The 21,893-nt window shown below is 46.6% G+C and overlaps 1 protein-coding gene across 1 annotated transcript in view; it reads left to right on the top strand.

The window, feature by feature from the left end:
• Nucleotides 1-21,893, top strand: part of LOC138658169 (B-cell differentiation antigen CD72-like) — a 155,114-nt gene that overhangs the window by 99,661 nt on the left and 33,560 nt on the right. The window contains exon 5 of the mRNA XM_069745695.1: nucleotides 13,046-13,191. Coding sequence (XP_069601796.1) covers nucleotides 13,046-13,191 — 146 coding nt within the window. The remainder of the gene's footprint in view (nucleotides 1-13,045; nucleotides 13,192-21,893) is intronic.

Below are 21,893 nucleotides of genomic sequence, written 5' to 3' on the forward strand. Positions count from 1 at the left end.
GAGGATCACAAGGAAATGGACAGCATGGGACTTAAATATGAGTGTCTGTGCAAAAATTTCTACATTTCTGTTTTTTTCAGTCATGGGGTGCAGAGTGTACATTAATGAGAAAAAATGAACTTTTTTGAATTTACCAAATGGCTGCAATGAAACAAAGAGTGAAAAATTTAAAGGAGTCTGAATACTTTTCGTACCCACTGTATGCCTGAGACCTGGTGGGGTGAGACTCCGCAAAGGACCACTAAAACACCCGTTCAACCCGCACATATGTATTAACCACCAGATTTTCATAGTCCAGGGCATCATCCCGACTGAGGTCCAAGCAGGTCTTCTGGGCATCTCCTGTCAGGAAGGGGGCTACCACTTCAGCCCACTGAGACATTGGCAAGCACTCCCGCTTGAACATGTGAGGAAGGCCTCCATGTCTTTCTCAGGACCCATCTTCCTCAGCATTGACCGGACTTTGTACCTGGCCATAGAACGGATCTGGGTCGCTGGTGAGGGCACCTCTTGCAGAGCCGCAATCTGTTGCAGGATCAGCTCATTAATTTTCTGCTGCTGCTGACACAGCAGCTGCTGTTGGAGATTGTGCTGCTGCAATTGGGGCTGCGTCTGCTGCCATTGCTCTTGTTGCCGCTGAAACTGCAACTGCTGCTGCTGCGTGAAGGCCAACTGATTGAGTTTTTTTTGTCCATCTTGTCAGCAGGCTTGTGCTGTAGCGCTGCAGGTTTAATTACTGACATGCAGAGGGCTTTGGGTCAGCCTCAGTTCAAACTGCCCGCATGCTGCAACCACGCCGCACACTGCATTGATCTCCCGGTCATGGGGTAATGCGACCCTTGTTTTTGACCCCTGATGAACCCTCAACAATATGGAGGGGGAAACGCGTCGGGTTTTTCTCTTAACTTCCGCTGATAAGTATTGATTTTCTTTTTCCTCAATGTTGGTTCCCTTCCTATCTCTAAGGCGAATGATATTGGCCTTCTTGATCTAGGGTCGATTGTGTGTCTCCGATTTGATCCGCTGCAAGCTATATATATTTTGTCAGCGTATGGGTTATTAGATTTGCAATTCTGAAGCAACATTGGAATTTGTCACTTTGGTTCACACTCCGTATGGCATCTATTGAATATAATCTCATTGTGTGTGCTTAGATGACAAGTGTATTAATGTGTTTGTAAAGACTAGGGTTGAGCGACTTTTCTTTTTTTAGGATCGGGTCGGGTTTCACGAAACCCGATTTTCTCAAAAGTCGGGTCGAGTGAAATCGGCCGATCCTATAGAAAAGTCGGGGTCGGGGTCGGCCGAAACACGAAACCCAATGCAGTGCAATGGGATACTAATGGTTCTCAGGGTCTGAAGGAGAGGAAACTCTCCTTCAGGCCCTGGGATCCATATTAATGTGTAAAATAAAGAATCAAAATAAAAAATATTGATATACTCACCCTCGGACGCGCCCTGGTTCTAACCGGCAGCCTGCGTTCCTAAAACTGAGCATGTGATAGGCCTTCGATGACGTCGCGGCTTGTGATTGGTCGCGTGAGCGGTCACATGGGCGGTCACGTGACCAATCACAAGCCGCGACGTCATCTAAGGTCCTTCACGCGCTCATTCTTAGGAAGGAAGGCTGCCGGTTAGAACCAGGGCGCGTCCGAGGGTGAGTATATCAATATTTTTTTTTTTTATTCTTTATTTTACACTTAAATATGGATTCCGATACCGATTCCCGATATCGCAAACATATCGGGAATCGGTATCGGAATTCCGATACCAGATTAGAAGATCGCCGACCTCATGGCCGACCCCACACAGGGGTCGGGTTTGATGAAACCCGACTTTACCAAAAGTCGGCGACTTCTGAAAATGGCCGACCCTTTTCGCTCAACCCTAGTAAAGACTACTTGATCCCTCTGTAGACGTTTTGTGGAAGTAAATAGATATTTTTCAGGTGGTCTGTTTTTTGCAGCAGATTACAAAAAAGACTACAGATGGTCATTCAAGCTGCTTCTCTACCCACAACCTTTTTTATTTTGAGATAAGTCCTGATTCTGGACACTCCGAGATAAGTTTACTGCACTTTACCACTTTTTTGAGCGAGACAATTGGGTCTCACTACTCAGGATTGTCTTTTTTTCCAATTTATATGTATGTGTGTGTTTTTTGTGTATCCTGGGTTAGTTTCTAGGGTGGTCTAGGGCCATTTAGGGCTACCGACGTTGAGCGGGGGCGCCACAGCGTCAATAATTAGGGTGCCAACCTCCGCAGCTAGGAAGGGACCTATTAGGGCCCTGCAGGGTGAGAATAGGTTTTTGCCCCACCAAATATCCCTAATATGACATCTGCCTCTGTACTATGTTATTGAACCCCTAGTATTGATGTCTACTCTATTTAATGATGTTTCAATGATTTTATAGGGTTTTTTTTTTGTTCTGTCTGGTTTTCTACTTGCTATAGTGATCCCTAAATATTGTTTTGGAGGTTTTTTTGTGCAGAAACCACTCAACAAGGCACTGAAAAGACATCATTACCCAATGCTGACATTAGATGATGTTCTACCAGATTTATCAAAGGGTAAAATATTTTCTCTATGTGATGTTAAAAATGGATTCTAGCATGTGGAACTGGCTGAAGAATCAAGTTTACTGACAACATTTTCTTCACCATTTGGACGCTTTAAATGTCTGAGAATGCCCATGGGACTAAAACCTGCTCCAGAGGAGTTCCAGCAGAAATTGATGCAGGCTTTGGAAGGACGTCCTGGAGTGAAAACAATAGCAGATGATATCCGATAGTGGGAGAAGGTGAAGATATGGAATCTGCAATCAAGGATCATGATCAGAAGATGATACAATTTTTGGACAGATGCAGAGCGAAACAGATAAAGCTGAACATGGACAAATTCAAACAAAAAATGACAAAAGCTGCATACATAATAATAATAATCTTTATTTATATAGCGCCAACATATTCCGCAGCGCTTTACAGTTTAACAGCTTCAAACACAACAGTCATAAGTAACAATGTTAACAATACAATAATTAAAGCACAATAAGCCGCCCCTGCCCGTGAGAGCTTACAATCTACAATGAGGTGGGGAGATACAAAGTACAGGTGTGTATTTACAATGATGTATTTACAATGATGGTCCGGCCATCTTCAGGGGGTGGGGGATAGATGGAGATAGTGAATGGGCTACACACACACACAAACATAACATGACTTTGATTAGTGAACATGATAGGCCGCTCTGAAACATTGGACATCATCTGACTTCAAACGGTGTAAAAGTGGATCCTGAAAAGCTAAGAGCAATACAAGAGTTGCCAACTCCTACTGATGTTTGTGGAGTACAGCGATTTTTGGGCATGGTAACTTCTCTCCAAAGTTTGCAGACATCTGTCAGACATGTGTGAGCCACTGAGACAGCTAACCCACAAAGATGTGCTCTGGGAATGGACAGAAAGCCAGGAAACTGCTTTCCGATCAGTAAAGATTATGAAGGTGTCATGTCGGACACTGTTCACACTAGGGCGTCCGACAGACAGCGGTAATTCTGCATTTGTCCACTATACGCTCAGTGGCGCCAGCTAGATTTTATCCAGGTTATCCAGGGTTAATCTGGCTGGTAATCTGGTTGGAGGCTGGGTCACGCCCGTGGCCTTTATATAGTCATTCTGGACTTTGGGCGTCGCCGATTATAGCTTGTGTCTTGTGCCTGGTGATCTCGGTCTGGAGTGGTGGTCTAGGAGTTGAAGTATTGTATCTGGTGATGTGTTATCCTTTGTCATATGTCTCCTTCCTATATTTGTGTTTATTTTTGCCCTGTGCACATTATAGTGTTTTCCTGTGTGTCTGCGGCGAGGTGCGTTTTTAGTTTTCTCTGTCTGTACTTTCTGTGTAGGTTGGTGTGAGGTCTTATCACTGGGTGGCGGGTGGAGGTTTCAGCATAGAGCTGAAACAGGAGTCAGGGTCAGGCCTGGCGGCCCAGACAAGCACACCATCAGTGTAAATTCTGGGAGAGGGACAGACAGGGTTTTCCCTTGTCTGAGGGATATCGCAGGGGCTCGGGTAATCAGCTTTAGTCTACCCAATACCCCCGTGACAGAAGGCTATTGCAGATGCAGCAACCCTAAAGTATTTCGATTCAGATCGAGAAGTGATGGTTAGTGTTGAGCGATACCGTCCGATACTTGAAAGTATCGGTATCGGATAGTATCAGCCGATACCCGAAAAGTATCGGATATCGCCGATACCGATATCCGATACCAATACAAGTCAATGGGACACCAAGTATCGGAAGGTATCCTGATGGTTCCCAGGGTCTGAAGGAGAGGAAACTCTCCTTCAGGCCCTGGGATCCATATTAATGTGTAAAATAAAGAATTAAAATAAAAAATATTGATATAATTACCTCTCCGGAGGTCCCTGGACATCACCGCTGGTAACCGGCAGGCTTCTTTGCTTAAAATGAGCGCGTTTAGGACCTGAGAATGACGTCGCGGCTTCTGATTGGTCGCGTGCCGCTCATGTGACCGCCACGCGATCAATCACAAGCCGGAACGTCATTCTCAGGTCCTAAATTCCTAGAATGAGGAGTTTAGGGCCTGAGAATGACGTCGCGGCTTCTGATTGGTCGCGTGCCGCTCATGTGACCGCCACGCGACCAATCACAAGCCGGAACGTCATTCTCAGGTCCTAAATTCCTAGAATGAGGAGTTTAGGGCCTGAGAATGACGTCTCGGCTTGTGATTGGTCGCGTGGCAGTCACATGAGCGGCACGCGACCAATCAGAAGCCGCGACGTCATTCTCAGGCCCTAAACGCGCTCATTTCAAGCAAAGAAGGCTGCCGGTTACCAGCGGTGATGTCCAGGGGCCTCCGGAGAGGTAAGTATATCAATATTTTTTATTTTAATTCTTTATTTTACACATTAATATGGATCCGATACCGATTCCCGATACCACAAAAGTATCGGAACTCGGTATCGGAATTCCGATACCGCAAGTATCGGCCGATACCCGATACTTGCGGTATCGGAATGCTCAACACTAGTGGTGGTACAATGTGATGCTTGAGAAAAAGGCCTTGGAGCTACATTAATGCAGAACAAACAGCCACTCACATTTGCAAGCAGGGCCCTTACACCAACAGAGCAGGCATATGCTCAGATTGAGGAACTACTGGCTGTGGTATTTGGGATGGAGAAGCTTCACCAGGACACCTATGGTCGACGGGTAACAGTGCAGTCAGATCACAAACCTTTGGAGAGCATTACAAAGAAACCATTACTAAATGCCCCAAAGAGACTACAGCGCATGCTGTTACACGACATCAGGTCCTGTCCAGAAAGAGACTTACTGATGGCAGATACGTGAAGCAGAGCTTACCTTCCTCAACAAATGATGAGGAGAAAGACATTGAAGCCATCAATATGTGTTACTACCTGGCAGTGTCAAAAGGAAACTTGAAGCAAATACAGACTTGCACAGAGAAGGATAAAAGTCTGCAGAGTTTAAAGACTGTCATCTTCCAGGGCTGGCCAAAATATAAGCAACATGCTCCGAGGGAAGTTTCTCCATTTTCCCACATAAGAGATGAATTGTCAGTGCAGCAAGGGATCTTCTCTAAAGGAGACAGGGCTGTTCTACCAGAAGTTCTCAGAAGAGACATACTGAAAACATTGCACTCTTCTCTCTTAGTCATGGAAGGATGTCTACGTCGAGCACGAGAATATGCTTATTGGCCAGGAATAAATGACCACATAAAATACTATTTAGCATAATATGAAATATATGCATTGTGCAGTGATAAGCAACCAAAGGAGACATTGCAACCTCATGAAATTCCACATAGACCATGGTCAAAAATAGGAACGGACTTGTTCACATGGAATGACACAGAATACCTGATTACAGTGCACTATTTTTCCGAACTTCTGGGAGGTTGATTTGCTGCAGGGCACAAGGGCGAGAACAGTGATTAAAAAGCTCAAGACCCATTTTGCCAGGTATGGCATTCCAAATATTGTTTTCTCGGACAATGCGGCGCAGTTTACTTCAGAAGAGTTCAAAACCTTCAGCAAGAAACATGAATTTGAACACCAGATGTTTTCTCCGATATTCTCAGAGTAATGGGAAAGCAGAGTCAGCAGTAAAAACGGCCAAAAAACTCATGCAGAAAGCAAGACAGGCAGGTATGGATGTATATCTGTCCATACTTGGTCATAGAAACACACCCACCCAAGGCCTAGACAGTAGTCCGGCACAGGGGCTCATGAGTAGGCGTACAAAGACACTCTTACCAACTGCTAGTCATTAGTGATGAGCGAGTGTACTCGTTGCTCGGGTTTTCCCGAGGAAATGTAATAGTGTGCAGGGTTGAGTATGTCACCATAGAACAGACAGACCAACTGTTGAAGGGAATTTATTGACTGGAGTAAGATTCTCCTCGCAGGGAGTAAACAGGGGGTTAATAGAGATAAAGCAAGCAGTAAACAATTAAGCGGTATCAAAATGGTTAACTAGTGTTCTTGTAACTTATCAGTCCAGGGAGGTCCTGACTGGAGGGACCTTATTCCAAAGTGGGTACAGTCACCAGCAGCGCTTGAGATCCTGAAGTCCCTCCTCTGTCTCCTGGGAACTGGAGACTCCGGGGATAAGTCTTTGAAGTCTTTTCTCCCAGTGAATCTGGAAGCAGGAAGTAACACAGCATCTCTGCTGCACAGTCTCTGTATATTAGCCTGGCAGTCTTTCTGCAGTAGCAATGCTACACACACACTGAGCAGTTTACGTGTCACACTCAGGGGTCCTGGCTTGTCACTGCGGTTACCGGGACCAAGTGCTCAGGTCACTGTCAGGGGATACGATACGTCTTCTCTGATTACGGAGGCTTCCAAGTCCACACTCTCACATCCAGCCTTCACTACGGCTGGTATCTCAGCCTCAGTGTCCTCACGGGGAGCACTCTCTCGGGGAGTGTGGAGCTGCAGCCTGCTTTCTCTCTGGCGTGCTGTCCCCTCTGTGTTAGGGTTGGCGGAACGCACCAAATATATATTTATTAGAAGGAGTTGGTGCGTTCGTAACCCGGGGTCCACCGTGCAGGAAAGCACCTGCAGCTAGACATGGCGGTACAATGTAGTAGTATAAACAGACTCTGTTACTTCACAGAGTCTGTAAGCAAAGATAACGCTGTGCCCTGATTGGCTCACAGAGGCACACAGCTACTTAGTAGAGCAGATGGTGGTCATGCAGTCAAATGCAAACATAAAACTCCTCGCCGGAGGTGCCAGCATTCTAGGGGCTTATTTCAGCCGGGTCCCTGAATACACACACACAAATCTCCTCACCGGAGGTGCCAGCATTCTAGGGGCTTATTTCAGCCGGGTCCCTGACTGCACACAAACATGACCACATTGGCGCTGAGCTCATGCATAAATTGATACTAGCGCATGCTGTGCGGTCATGCGCACCTCTTATAGCTGCAGCACGTACAGGACCTTCCTAGAAGGACCAATTAGAGGCTGCCACAGACATTGAACACCTTCAGGACCTTCCTAGAGGACCAATAGGATTTGCTGCAGTACCTGAGCATGTGACCCTTGATCTCCAATGAGAGATCTTACCATGGGCATGCTCAGAAGAGGAAAAGTAGTCCCAAAGACTATAAATGTAAGGATGAATGACCTCGGGGAGATCAAAACATCCAACACCGAGGAGACACCATCACGTGTTTCTCAACACAGTGATCCAGAACACTGCCCCCATCCCTTATGGGAAATATGCAAATGCATGTAGAAAAGCCGCGAAGACACCATCACGTGTTTCTCAACGCAAGCAATAAATAGCCAGGTCTTTCACTGGGAAGGAACAACCACGGGAAGGACAGCATCCAAAAGGAAAACCGCCTATGCCAAAACATGGTATCCATCCACAGACAGCTGTTTCAGGGTATTTTCCCCTCATCAGTGTTGAGTAGGAAACTGGCTATTAGGAGCAGTGCCTGGTAAAAGGACCCCATGGGGGCAGTTATCTGGATCACTGCTTTGAGAAACACGTTATGGTGTCTCCGTGGTGTTGGATGTTTTGATCTCCCCGAGGTCCTTCATCCTTACGTTTATAGTCCTTTTACCAGGCACTGCTCCTAATAGCCAGTTTCCTACTCCACACTGATGAGGGGCAAGTACCCCGAAACAGCTGTCTGTGGATGGATACCATGTTTTGGCATAGGCGGTTTTCCTTTTAGATGCCGCCCTTCCCGTGGTTGTTCCTTGCCGGAACCACACTAAGTCGCCAGGAGCAAAGGTCAGAGCAGGGCGCCAATGTGCATCGGCGGAGGACCTCATTCTCTCCTTGGAGGCCCGAATGGCATCCTGAGTGCGGTCCCAAATGTCCTGCGCCTCCACAGCCCAGTCTGCCACCCTGGAGTCGGCGGAAGACACTGGCATAGGCACAGGTACCTGCGGATGCTGACCATAGTTTAGGAGGAATGGGGTCTGTCCGGTGGAGTCAGCTACGGCGTTATTCAGCGCAAACTCCACCCACGGTAACAAGGATGCCCAGTCATCCTGCCTGGCTGAGACAAAATGTCGAAGATATGTGACCAAGGTCTGGTTGGCCCTCTCTACCAACCCATTCGTCTCGGGATGATAAGCTGAGGAGAGATTCAACTCAATGCTGAGTAGACGACAAAGCTCTCTCCAGAATCGAGACGCAAACTGGGGACCCCGGTCACTGACAATTTTGTCCGGCATACCATGTAGGCAAAATATGTGTTTGATAAACAACGCCACCAGAGCCCGTGCAGAAGGTAACCGTGGAAGAGGCACCAAGTGCACCATTTTGGAAAAATGGTCGGTGATAACCCAAATAATGGTGCAGCTACGAGACTTGGGTAAGCCCACCACAAAAACCATCCCGACCATCTCCCAGGGTCTATCTGCCACCGGCAGGAGGTGAAGCAACCTAGCTGGCCGTTGACGAGGAGACTTGTTCCTGGCACACGAGACACATGCCCGAACATAGTCTGTGACATCACGGGCCATGTGCGGCCACCAATATGTCCTAGCCAGTAGCTCAGATGTCCTTTTGGTCCCAAAATGTCCACCCACCCTAGACAAGTGAGCCCAAGAGAGAATCTCCGGATGCAAACTGGATGGTACAAAAGTCTTGCCCGGAGGCACAGACTCTAGCGAAACTGGGGCCACAGTTCTCAGGCTCTCGGAAGGGACAATAAGCCGAGGCTCCTCTTCCTCCTCCTCAGATGATACAACAGAGCATCGACACGAATGTTCTTCTCCCCGGAAAGAAAATGGAGGGTGAAATGGAACCGAGAGAACAAGGACCATCTGGCCTGTTGTGTGAAAAGCTCTTCAGACTCACCCATCTATGGTTCCCTACAGTCAGTTGTACGGTTGGAGAGTTCTGGTGTGGGGGGAAGCAAGGGGAATTTGGGTGCCACCTCTGTGGATTGTACTGGATGTGATGTTGAGGTGGAGAAAGAGGAGGAGAGGCCACTTGAAACTGTGCTTGCCATCCACTTGAGCACATGCTCTTTCTGGACCTCATCAACAAGGCGTACCGCTGTGCATCTGCCAAAGAAAGGTAGTGGAGTAGCCCATCCTGTAACAGAAGTTGTCAGTTGTCGTTGCATAGGATGTGACGTTGTTGGTTCACTAGTGCTTTCATTAACATTACCACCTGCCCCACATACACCTTGAACATCAAGCCTAATCCTCCTTCCACCATGGTCTCACTTTTTCCCAGTCATGTTGCTCAGACAGTGTGGTAGGAGCACAGTATTAGCAACAAAAAATAGATTTGAAACTCTGCACCACCTGTGCAAACAGCTGAACTTCAGAGGCAGTAAATGATAAGGTGAAATATGGTGTGCTAAATCGCATTAGTCACAGAAAAGAGATTTGCTTGAGTGTTGATGGGGCTTATATTACAAAGAAGATATGCTCCTAGCAATTATAATATTAGATCTCTGCTACTGTATCACATTAGTAACAGAAGAATTTTTGGGGGGCATCGGTGGATGAGCCCTCTATAGCAGACTAGATTTTGCAAACAATTTGAAAAAGAGATGTCCCCTACTGATTGACGTTGGTAACAGAAGAATTTTTGGGGGGCCTGAGGATGAGTCCTCTATAACAGACTTGATGCTAAATACTATTTGAAAGTGAGCTGTCCCTTATGGTATGACATTAGCAACAGAATAATTTTTGGGGGGCTCATGGATTAGGCTTCTATGACAGACTAGATACTACAAACAATTTGAAAGTGAGATGTCCCCTACTGTACGACGTTAGTAACTGAAAAAATTTTTTTTTAGTGTGGGTGATGCCTGTATAACCTAGAAGATATGCTCCAAACAATTTTAAAATTGCATCTAACCTGCTGTATCACGTTTGAAAAACTAAAACTTTGTTTTTTCTGTGTGCAACAGCTCTGCACACACAACAATCTCACACAAAATTACAAAATGTGATATGGTGGACTGTATCATGTTTAGCAACAGAAAAAAAATATTTCTGTTAAGTGCATGAGGTCTGCAGACAGCTTAATTTCAACCCAACAAAATGACAATGTGGGATACAGCGTGCCGTATCAAGTTTTGCATGTTTGCAACGAGGACGTTAAGGAAGTAAGTGGAGGCGGCGTCCGGCGCACGGAGGCCCTGACTGATGGCTGGGAGGCGATTATGTCAGGGGGAAAAGACATGCCCCCCTGACAAACTACAGGTAGGAAAGGCAAATTCTAAAAACGAATAGTTCAGCGTTGGCAGGGACCCCAACTAAAAGAGCCACCTTGAAAGAATGCAGCATTAGTGCTGCACAAGCTGGCTTTTTTAGTTAAAACTGCCTGGGGGGTGACAGGTTCCCTTTAATAGAGCTACACACCAGTGCGTTTCCTAATATCCTGTACCAGCAGTATCCGAGAAACTGATTACTGCTTAACCAAGGCACATAGCCAAATCATGTTTAGACTTAAATGAACGTTCATTTCATGCTGAGAACATGATAATTTTGTCAGCCGTCTATGGGTTTCTCCCCAGGAGTTATGGCTAATAGCCGGATTTCATAACTGTTGTAAAGGAGAGTGGATTCCATGGCGCAGCCCACTCCTTGATGTCATGACCAGGGGGGTATAAGATAGTGGGACCTCATTTTGCACTAGTCTTTGCCCAGGGAGCCAGCTAAGAGACACTCTGTGATGCATTTTGATGTCACCCCTCCCCCACGCAGCATGGTCAGCCATGATATGAGTAACCTGTAAGTTTCTTCCTTCTTTTATTCCCTTTTTATTTGTAGTTGCATTGTACTTATTATAATTGTCTCATGTTGGTAATATCGTTTTATACCTTTTGTAAACACTGCCTACTCTTTTTTGGAGTAAAAGCTATAATATTTACTAGTCTCATCCTCCTTGCTCTAAAACGTACCTCCAGCGTCCTCTGAAGTAAATTACGCTTCTGATTGGGTTGGCTCCTGACCCGCCATTAGTCATAGGAATAGGAGCTGGTGGCAGCAGATTGTGCATGAGCTTGTTGGGTAATGCTGGCAGTGATGGAACTGGTTTTATAAGTGTATTGCTTGGCTGCGGCTGGGAATAATTATATCACCCTCACTGGAGTGTGTGCCCAATAGCCAGTACATAGCAGGCAGCCTTTCTGGTGACCAATTTTCCTTGGTGCAGTTCCCTGACTCACCTGAGAGTAAGGGGGGCGCCAGAGAGCTGCAAGTTCCAAACCAAAACTGGGAAGTGGGATGTAAATAAATCCCTGAAGAAAGAACTGGGGGAACCAAACACCCCCAGTTCATGACATATGCACACTGTGGAATTTAACTATCACTAAATAACAAGGTGATGTCTCAATTCCTCAGTTCAAAGTGTCTGGGACTCTGTGATGGACAGCTCTGTCACTCTATCATGTGCTGGGGGTGCCTAGCTGTCAGTGCTTTGATTGACAGCTCGATTGACCTATCTGACTGGGAGGTGCAAAGTGTCCACAGGTGCTCCCTGCTCTTGGCAATTGCCATGCTATTTATGTGAGCTGTCTGGCCCATATCGCTAACAGTCGAAAGCTTGTGCTCTCTGGTGTGTTCCCCTGTTGCCTTTGCCGGAAGTTCTGAACTTCTTCTGCTGCTGACCTTTGGACTGTGGTCTGACTACCCGTTTGTTATTGCCCCTTGCTTATCCACTATTTCTCTGGTATTCTGACCCATGTGACCTGACTTACGACTTCATATTTTCCCTTGGTTTACTACATGCTCTTTTGGTATTGACCCTGGAACATCTGATTTCTCTGATTCACAGCCTGGCCGTGGGTTGTGACTAGCGTCACACTTGAGATACAGCATGGTGAAACACTGTATTCACCCCAAGATTGCTGAAAAACAATGTCCTTTAATTCACTTTATGCGGCATTAGACATCTGTGGAGAGGCGGCAGGTAAAAGTGAGGGGTGCGGGACAGGAGAACGGACGACGGCCGTTTCGCACAAATGTGCTTCCATGGGTCCTGGTGAAGCTGCTCCGGCTTCATGTTATGTCAGCACGTGGCCAATGCATGCTCTTATATTTAGGTGATGGGGTGGACAGCTGCCGCTTCCTAGAATGTGAAATATATTTACTTGTGTAGGTAGGGAATGTAGATTATGAGATTGTGGGAAGAAAACGGAGAACCTCGAGGAAACAGGAGAACCCCAAGGAAACCCAGGCAAACACAGAGAGAACATATAAACTTCTAGCAAATGTTGTCTTTGGTGGGATTTGCTAACCACTGAGCCACCGTGTTTTCCTATATATAGAACAATGCTAACCACTGAGCTACATTGTTTCCTTATATATAAAACAATGCTAACCAATGAGCCACCATGTTTCCCTATATATATATATAGGACAGTGCTAGCCACCAAGCCTCTGTGTTTCCCTATATATAGGACAGTGCTGACCACTGAGAAATTGATCTGAGGATTGTGTGGATTTATCTCTGAATGATATAGATAATAACTTTCATGTACTGCGGCGCTTCCATTTATTTCAGGATTCTGTCCAGAAAACTGGAAATTGTTCGGCAGAAAATGTTTATACTTTTCTAAATATGAAAATTCGTGGGAAGACAGCCGACGAAACTGTGAGGCCAAGTGGTCCCACATGGTGGTGGTACAAGAGGATGACGCCGCACTGAAGGTAAAGTCCACAGAATCGTAGAACTGCTGAGAATTTTGCTTCATTCCTGATTGTGGTTTATATAGAAAATAATAAACTCTGCAGATAACATAAAGAACATGGAAGAAAGTAAAGTAATAACTAACAGCAGTAAATATAACAGTGAGTGATATGAATAACCACCTATAGCCAAATTCTGACTGTAATCTATAACACACAGATTATAACTAGTGGTGAGCAAGTATGCTCGTAACTAGGGTTGAGCGAAACGGGTCGGCCATTTTCAGAAGTCGCCGACTTTTGGCAAAGTCGGGTTTCATGAAACCCGACCCGACCCCTGTGTGGGGTCGGCCATGAGGTCGGCGATCTTCTGAATCTGGTATCGAAATTCCGATCCCGATTCCCGATATGTTTGCAATATCGGAAATCAGTATCGGAATCCATATTTATGTGTAAAATAAAGAATTAAAATAAAAAATATTGCTATACTCACCCTCTGACGCGCCAATCACAAGCCGCAACGTCACCGCAACGTCACCGAAGGTCCTTCAAGCGCTGATTCTTAGGAAGGAAGGCTGCCGGAAAGAAGCAGGGCGCGTCCGAGGGTGAGTATATACCTAATAGGAATATACTCACCCTCGGACGCGCCCTGCTTCTTTCCGACAGCCTTCCTTGCTTCGAATCAGCGCTTGCAGGACCTTGCGGTGACGTCGCGGCTTGTGATTGGTCGCGCGAGCGGTCACATGGGCGGTCGCGCAACCAATCACAAGCCGCGACGTCATCGGAAGGTCTTTCACGCGCTGATTCAAAGGAAGGAAGGCTGCTGGTTAGTACCAGGGCGCGTCAGAGGGCGAGTATAGCAATATTTTTTATTTTAATTCTTTATTTTACACTTAAATATGGATCGCATGGCCTGAAGGAGAGTTTCCTCTCCTTCAGACCCTGGGAACCATGGGAAACCCAATGCACTGCATTGGGTTTCGTGTTTCGGCCGACCCCGACCCCGACTTTTTTATAGGATCGGCCGATTTCACTCGACCCGACTCTTGACTCCATCATCAGTGTGCTCGTCACTGCTCGTTACTTGCTCCATCATCAGTATGTTCGTCACTGCTCATTACTTGCTCCATCATCAGTGTGCTCATCACTGCTCGTTACTTGCTCCATCATCATAGTGTTCGTCACTGCTCGTTACTTGCTCCATCATCAGTGTGTTCGTCACTGCTCATTACTTGCTCCATCATCAGTGTGTTCGTCACTGCTCGTTACTTGCTCCATCATCAGTATGTTCGTCACTGCTCATTACTTGCTCCATCATCAGTGTGCTCATCACTGCTCGTTACTTGCTCCATCATCATAGTGCTCATCACTGCTCGTTACTTGCTCCATCATCATAGTGTTCGTCACTGCTCGTTACTTGCTCCATCATCAGTGTGTTCGTCACTGCTCATTACTTGCTCCATCATCAGTGTGTTCGTCACTGCTCGTTACTTGCTCCATCATCAGTGTGCTCATCACTGCTCGTTACTTGCTCCATCATCAGTGTGTTCGTCACTGCTCGTTACTTGCTCCATCATCAGTGTGTTCGTCACTGCTCGTTACTTGCTCCATCATCAGTGTGCTCATCACTGCTCGTTACTCGCTCCATCATCAGTGTGCTCATCACTGCTCGTTACTCGCTCCATCATCAGTGTGCTCATCACTGCTCGTTACTTGCTCCATCATCAGTGTGTTCGTCACTGCTCGTTACTTGCTCCATCATCAGTGTGTTCGTCACTGCTCGTTACTTGCTCCATCATCAGTGTGCTCATCACTGCTCGTTACTCGCTCCATCATCAGTGTGCTCATCACTGCTCGTTACTCGCTCCATCATCAGTGTGCTCATCACTGCTCTTTACTCGCTGCATCATCAGTGTGCTCATCACTGCTCATTACTCGCTCCATCATCAGTGTGCTCCTCACTGCTCGATACTCGCTCCATCATCAGTGTGCTCATCACTGCTCGATACTCACTCCATCATCAGTGTGCTCCTCACTGCTCGTTACTCGCTCCATCATCAGTGTGCTCATCACTGCTCGATACTCACTCCATCATCAGTGTGCTCCTCACTGCTCGTTACTCGCTCCATCATCAGTGTGCTCCTCACTGCTCGTTACTCGCTCCATCATCAGTGTGCTCATCACTGCTCGATACTCACTCCATCATCAGTGTGCTTGTCACTGCTCATTACTAGCTCCATCATCAGTGTGCTCATCACTGCTCGTTACTCGCTCCATCATTAGTGTGCTCGTCACTGTTCATTACTCGCTCCATCATCAGTGTGCTTCTCACTGCTCATTACTTGCTCCATCATCAGTGTGTTCGTCACTGCTCGTTACTCGCTCCATCATCAGTGTGCTTCTCACTACTCATTACTCGCTCCATCATCAGTGTGCTCATCACTGCTCGTTACTCGCTCCATCATCAGTGTGCTCCTCACTGCTCGTTACTCGCTCCATCATCAGTGTGCTCATCACTGCTCGATACTCACTCCATCATCAGTGTGCTCCTCACTGCTCGTTACTAGCTCCATCATCAGTGTGCTCATCACTGCTCGTTACTCGCTCCATCATTAGTGTGCTCGTCACTGTTCATTACTCGCTCCATCATCAGTGTGCTTCTCACTGCTCATTACTTGCTCCATCATCAGTGTGTTCGTCACTGCTCGTTACTCGCTCCATCATCAGTGTGCTTCTCACTACTCATTACTCGCTCCATCATCAGTGTGCTCATCACTGCTCGTTACTCGCTCCATCATCAGTGTGCTCATCGCTGCTCGTTACTCGCTCCATCATCAGTGTGTTCGTCACTGCTCGTTACTCGCTCCATCATCAGTGTGCTTCTCACTGCTCATTACTCGCTCCATCATCAGTGTGCTCGTCACTGCTCGTTACTCGCTCCATCAGTGTGCTCGTCACTGCTCATTACTCGCTCCATCATTAGTGTGTTCATCACTGCTCATTACCCGCTCCATCATCAGTGTGCTTGTCACTGCTCATTACTCGTTCCAGCATCAGTGTGTTCGTCACTGCTCGTTACTCGCTCCATCATCAGTGTGCTCGTCACTGCTCGTTACTCGCTCCATCATCAGTGTGTTCGTCACTGCTCGTTACTCGCTCCATCATCAGTGTGCTCGTCACTGCTCGTTACTTGCTCCATCATCAGTGTGCTCATCACTGCTTGTTACTCGCTCCATCATCAGTGTGTTCGTCACTGCTCGTTACTCGCTCCATCATCAGTGTGCTCGTCACTGCTCGTTACTCGCTCCATCATCAGTGTGCTCGTCACTGCTCATTACTCATTCCAGCATCAGTGTGCTCGTCACTGCTCGATAGTCATGTGAAGTGCCCCATGGGCTAGGGGTACTCGTACCAGGTCCTTCGGTTCCCGGGGGGATGTCATGGTGGCTGATCCGGACCGTGGCCCTTGGGACAGACGAGTTAAAGGGAAAGGTCTTTACAGGGGAAATGTTCGTGATGCCACTTGTGATATTCGGTCAGGGTGACCGACGCTGCTTTAAGGGGTCCGCTGGGGTGATAGTATTGCAGCTAGATGGTATACCTTCCTAGAGGTGAAGTATGACCCCAGGGCTTCCCAGTGTGTAGATGGAGGATGGTGAGAGGCACAGTGAAGAACGAGGACACAAGGTTGCAGTCTCTTTACCTTTTACTGAAGGCTTCAGCATCCACAGTCCAGAGCACCAGATCACAGGGCAGACAGAGTCCGGCCGGTTTGGAGGCAAATCCAGAGTCCCCTTGTCCAGGTAGAAATCAGCAGCCTTCCTCTAGAGCCGTGGTGTTGTAGTCCCTTCCTGCTGAGCTTCTCATAAGGTTCTCACAGATGTTGAAGATGTTATGTCTCTCTCTCTGTCCCCCAGATGAATAGAACAAACCTGTATGACCGGTGGCTTGAGGCGTTTTACAGGGATTCTATCATGCCCCAGCCTCTAAGGGGTGCCACTGTGCCTCCTGTGTATAGGGGCGAACAGGTAATGTGAAATTAGCTGTCCTACCGGTCTCTGGAGCAAGGCATAAAGGATCGTTGCTCCCTCGGTGTTCCGGCTACCGGGATCCTGCGCCTCAGAAGGAGGCAGCCTGTGTAGGGCAGAACCCCTCCTGGTATCCACTCCTTTGCTACGACTTCTTCACCCTCTCTACAATACAGTTCTCCTTCAGTGTCTCTTCCTATAAGCTGCCGCACTTAGGGCAGGCACAGCTCCGTGTCCTTCTGTCTGGATCTCTGACAGGCTCCCAACCCTGTCACGGACCAACTGCCTGAGCGAAGCTCAGCCAGCAACTCACTAACTTCCTCCCCAGGCAACCAGTTTTACCTAATTGTGAGGAGTGCCCTAATAAATAAGAGCAGAGCTCCCCTTGGTGGCCTGGAGTGCGAAATGTGTTGCATGTTTGTGATACCTGGATTTCAGTTGTCCTTCTTTGCCTCCAAACGTAACATCACTCCCCCCAAGAGGAGAATGATATTACTGCAACGACACTGGGGCGCTGCACTCCCTCCCCCCCCCATTAAATCCAGTACTCCAAGACCAAAATCTACAGTTTGGTACATCCTGAGAAAGAAAGAAAGCACTGGTGAACTCATCAATGCAAAAAGACCTGGGCACCCACAGAAGACAACAGTGGTGGATGATCACAGAATAACCTCCATGGTGAAGAGAAACCCCTTCACAACAGCCGATCAAGTGACCAACACTCTCCAGGAGGTTCGCGGATCAATATCCAAATCTACCATAAAGAGAAGACTGCATGAAAGTAATACAGTGGGTTCACTGCACGGTGCAGCCACTCATAAGCATCAAGAAGAAAAAGGCTAAAAAACATCTAAAAAAGCCGCACAGTTCTGGAAGAACATTCTTTGGACAGATGAAACCAAAATCAACCTCTGCCAGAATGATGGAAAGAGAAAAGTATGGCGAAGGCGCGGTACAGCTCATGATCCAAAGCATACCACATCATCTGTAAAACCCGGCGGAGGCAGTGTGATAGCTTGGGCATGCATGGCTGCCAGTGGCACTGGGTCACTAGTGTTTATTGATGATGTGACACAGGACAGAAGCAGCCGAATGAATTCTGAGGTCTTCAGAGCCGCCATACTGTGTGCTCAGATCCAGCCAAATGCAGCCAAACTGATTGGTCGTCGTTTCATACTACAGATGGACAATGACCCAAAACATAAAACAAAGCAACCCAGGAGTTTATTAAAGCAAAGAAGTGGAATATTCTTGAATGGCCAAGTCAGTCACCTGATCTCAACCCAATTGAGCAGCATTTCACTTGTTAAAGACTAAACTTCAGACAGAAAGGCCACAAACAAACAGCAACTGAAAACCACCGCAGTGAAGGCCGAGCATCAAAAAGGAGGAAGCACAGCGTCTGGTGATGTCCATGGGTTCAAGACTTCAGGCAGTCATTGCCAACAAAGGGTTTTCAACCAAGTACTAGAAATGATCATTTTATTTACAATTATTGAATCTGTCCAATTACTTTTGGTCCCTTTAAAAACAGGCTGGCACAAGTTAAGGAGCTGAAACTCCTAAACCCTTCATCCAGTTTTAATGTGGATCCCCTCAAATGAAAGCTGAAAGTCTGAACTTCAACTGCATCTGAATTGTTTTGTTTAAAATTCATTGTGGTAATGTCTATAACCAAAATTAGAAAAATGTTGTCTCTCTCCAAATATATATATGGACCTTACTGTATGTGGAGGATTATGGAGTGCATTATACTATATTGACTATGAATTGCAATATAGTAAATGAGCAAAATGCTGCTCATTCATCGAGTGTTTGGATTGTTTTTGCCGGAACAAAGTTCATAGTACTCAGCAGCACATCGCCTGGTGAAAGCAATAACATAATAATGTATGGGGACAGATTGGTATATTAGTGATCATTCTGTGCTCAGCTTTCTTCCTCAGCTGGTGTAAAGAAGCTGGTAAACAAGTGCCGAATGACTTCAATATCTTCAGTCACGCTAGTTTAATGGCCTGAACTCAGAGCATGTCAATACAGTAAAAAAGGTTTCTGTGTGATGGTGCAATATGTGAGCATTTGGGCACCACTTTAAACTTTTGCCCAGGGCCCCACTTTGTCTAAAACCAGCCATGCTCTTCAAAAAAGCGTTGAAAAGGTTATCTGGGTTCAATTACTCGTCCTGTGGAGTACACTTCAGTGTTATACAACCCTGCACAAAATTGTGTTATATAAAACTAAAAAAATTTTGAAAAAATGTTTATGAATTCAATGATTCATCCATACACTGTAACATTTCACTGACATATTAAAGGGACTCTGTCACCTGAATTTGGAGGGAACAATCTTCAGCCATATGGGCGGAGTTTTCAGGTGTTTGATTCACCCTTTCCTTACCCGCTGGCTGCATGCTGGCTGCAATATTGGATTGAAGTTCATTCTCTGTCCTCCATAGTACACGCCTGCACAAGGCAAGATTGCTAGTGTGCTAGTGTGATCGGTGAGAGGTCCCCCGAGAATTGCTCAGGGTTTTTTTGTTATATGAATGCTATTGGGGAGTCTTACCGGACTTATGGGGGCCAGGGTTGGCTTAGATACGATGAGCAATTCCAGCAGCGGAAGGCGATTAGGCCTAGCATTCAGTGGGATCACAAAGATATAGCTTTGTGGATGAAGGTGATGGTTCCATCACGCTTCGGGTCCAGTAGCCAATCTTTTCCTGGAAGCGCTGGGGGTTCAGGGCAGTCGGGACACTCAGCGGCAATGCAGAGAGGACTGTGCTTTGCATTCAATGAAGGGTCATGTAAATTTGGGGGAAAATGCAAATTCAAACACGAATATGCATCTTGTCGGGGACCGCATGTGTCATCCAAATATTTTAAGGGTGGCAGACAGAGAGGCGGAGATGGTCATGAGAAAAGGAATGACACCAATTCGTCTGGACGTGATGGTGCCATTTCTAAATAGGTACCCTGATACGGCAGCGGCAGCTTTTTTAGGAGGTTTTCAGGATCGTTTCCGTATTCCATTCGTTGAGGCGGAACGTAATTTTTCCACAGAAATATTGAAATCGGCTTTGCAATTTCCTGACGTGGTTGCTAAAAAACTGGAAAGCGAAGTTAAACTGGGCAGGATGGCCGGCCCTTTTCCAGTTGCTCCCATACACAACTTGAGGGCTTCCCCGTTGGGCGTGGTGCCAAAAAAGGAACCCAATAAATTCAGATTGATTCATCACTTGTCCTTTCCGAAAGGGTCCTTAGTAAATGACGGAATTGACCCTCAGTTATGTTCTGTGATTTACACTTCATTCGATGCTGCTATGGATTGGGTACGTTTATGTGGGGGTGGCGCATTGTTGGCGAAAACAGATATCGAAGCGGCGTTCACCCGGAGAGTATGCATCTCCTGGTTTGCTATTGGGAAGGAGGTTTTTTCGTCGATCGCTGTCTCCCCATGGGTTGTTCTCTTTCCTGCGCGTACTTCGAAACTTTTAGCACTTTTTTGGAATGGGTGGTAAAAGACATGTCGGGCTTGAAATCGTGCATTCACTATCTGGATGATTTCCTGTTTATAGGCCCGGCTAAAAGCACCGATTGCTCGGTGCTATTACACACTATGGAGAGAGTGTCTAAGAGTTTAGGTGTTCCTTTAGCTGCGGATAAAACTGTGGGACCAGTTACCGTTCTGAGTTTTTTGGGGATCAAAATTGATACCTTGTATATTGTACTTGTTTTATTATGTATACCCCTCCTCACATGTAAAGCGCCATGGAATAAATGGCGCTATAATAATAAATAATAATAATAAAATAATACCTTAGAAATGGTGTGCAGGTTGCCTGATGAAAAGGTTAACGCTCTGAGCGAAGTGGTGTCTAGGGCATGTAGTGCTAAAAAATTAATTGAGGCTGAGGGAGGTACAATCTTTGCTTGGCAAGTTGAACTTCGCTTGCCGTATTATGCCGATGGGAAGGGCATTCTGCCGCAGGTTGTCGTTGGCGACCAAGGGCGTTCGATCTCCTTTTCATTTTATCAGACTAAAGAAGGAATTGTGGGAAGATTTGGCAGTATGGGCAAATTTTTTGGAGAACTATAACGGAAAATCTACCTGGATCAAACCAGTTGTGAATTCAGATGATTTGGGTTTCATCATTGCCATGGTTTCTGGCGGGAGCAGGGTTGGCTAAAAAATCGGGTTCTGCCCCATTTGTTCCCTATCGTTGTTGCGTTGTCGTTATGGGGAGATAGAGTGAAAGACAGGAAAATTCGTTTTCCATGTGTGTGCGACGCGGTGGCTGTGGCGATAAATTCACTGTCGGCTGACTCACCGGCGGTGGTAAAAATTTTGCAGCGCTTGGTGCTTCTGGGTTTATCTTTGAATTTGTGGATTGTTCCGGAAGTCAGGTCGATGGCTTCTAACCCTGTTTCTGTTGCTCTTTCTCACCTGCAGGGACACCGTTTTCGAGAGTTGGTACCTCAAGCGGAGTCAAGGTTGCGGGTTCCCTGTTATGCCCTGTCCTGTGTGTCAATGATTTCATGGAGAAGGGCGGAGTGTTGTCTAACCCCATTTTAGTCCATGAAGACGGATCCTTTTTATCTTGCTTTCAGTTCATAGCAGTATTTACGAAATGTTTGATTTCAGGGGGAATTTCACCGGGGGATTACAGTGGACATTCATTCAGAATCGGTGCAGCGA

The sequence above is a fragment of the Ranitomeya imitator genome, chromosome 1 (genome assembly GCF_032444005.1).
Source record: "Ranitomeya imitator isolate aRanImi1 chromosome 1, aRanImi1.pri, whole genome shotgun sequence".
Lineage (NCBI taxonomy): Eukaryota > Metazoa > Chordata > Amphibia > Anura > Dendrobatidae > Ranitomeya > Ranitomeya imitator.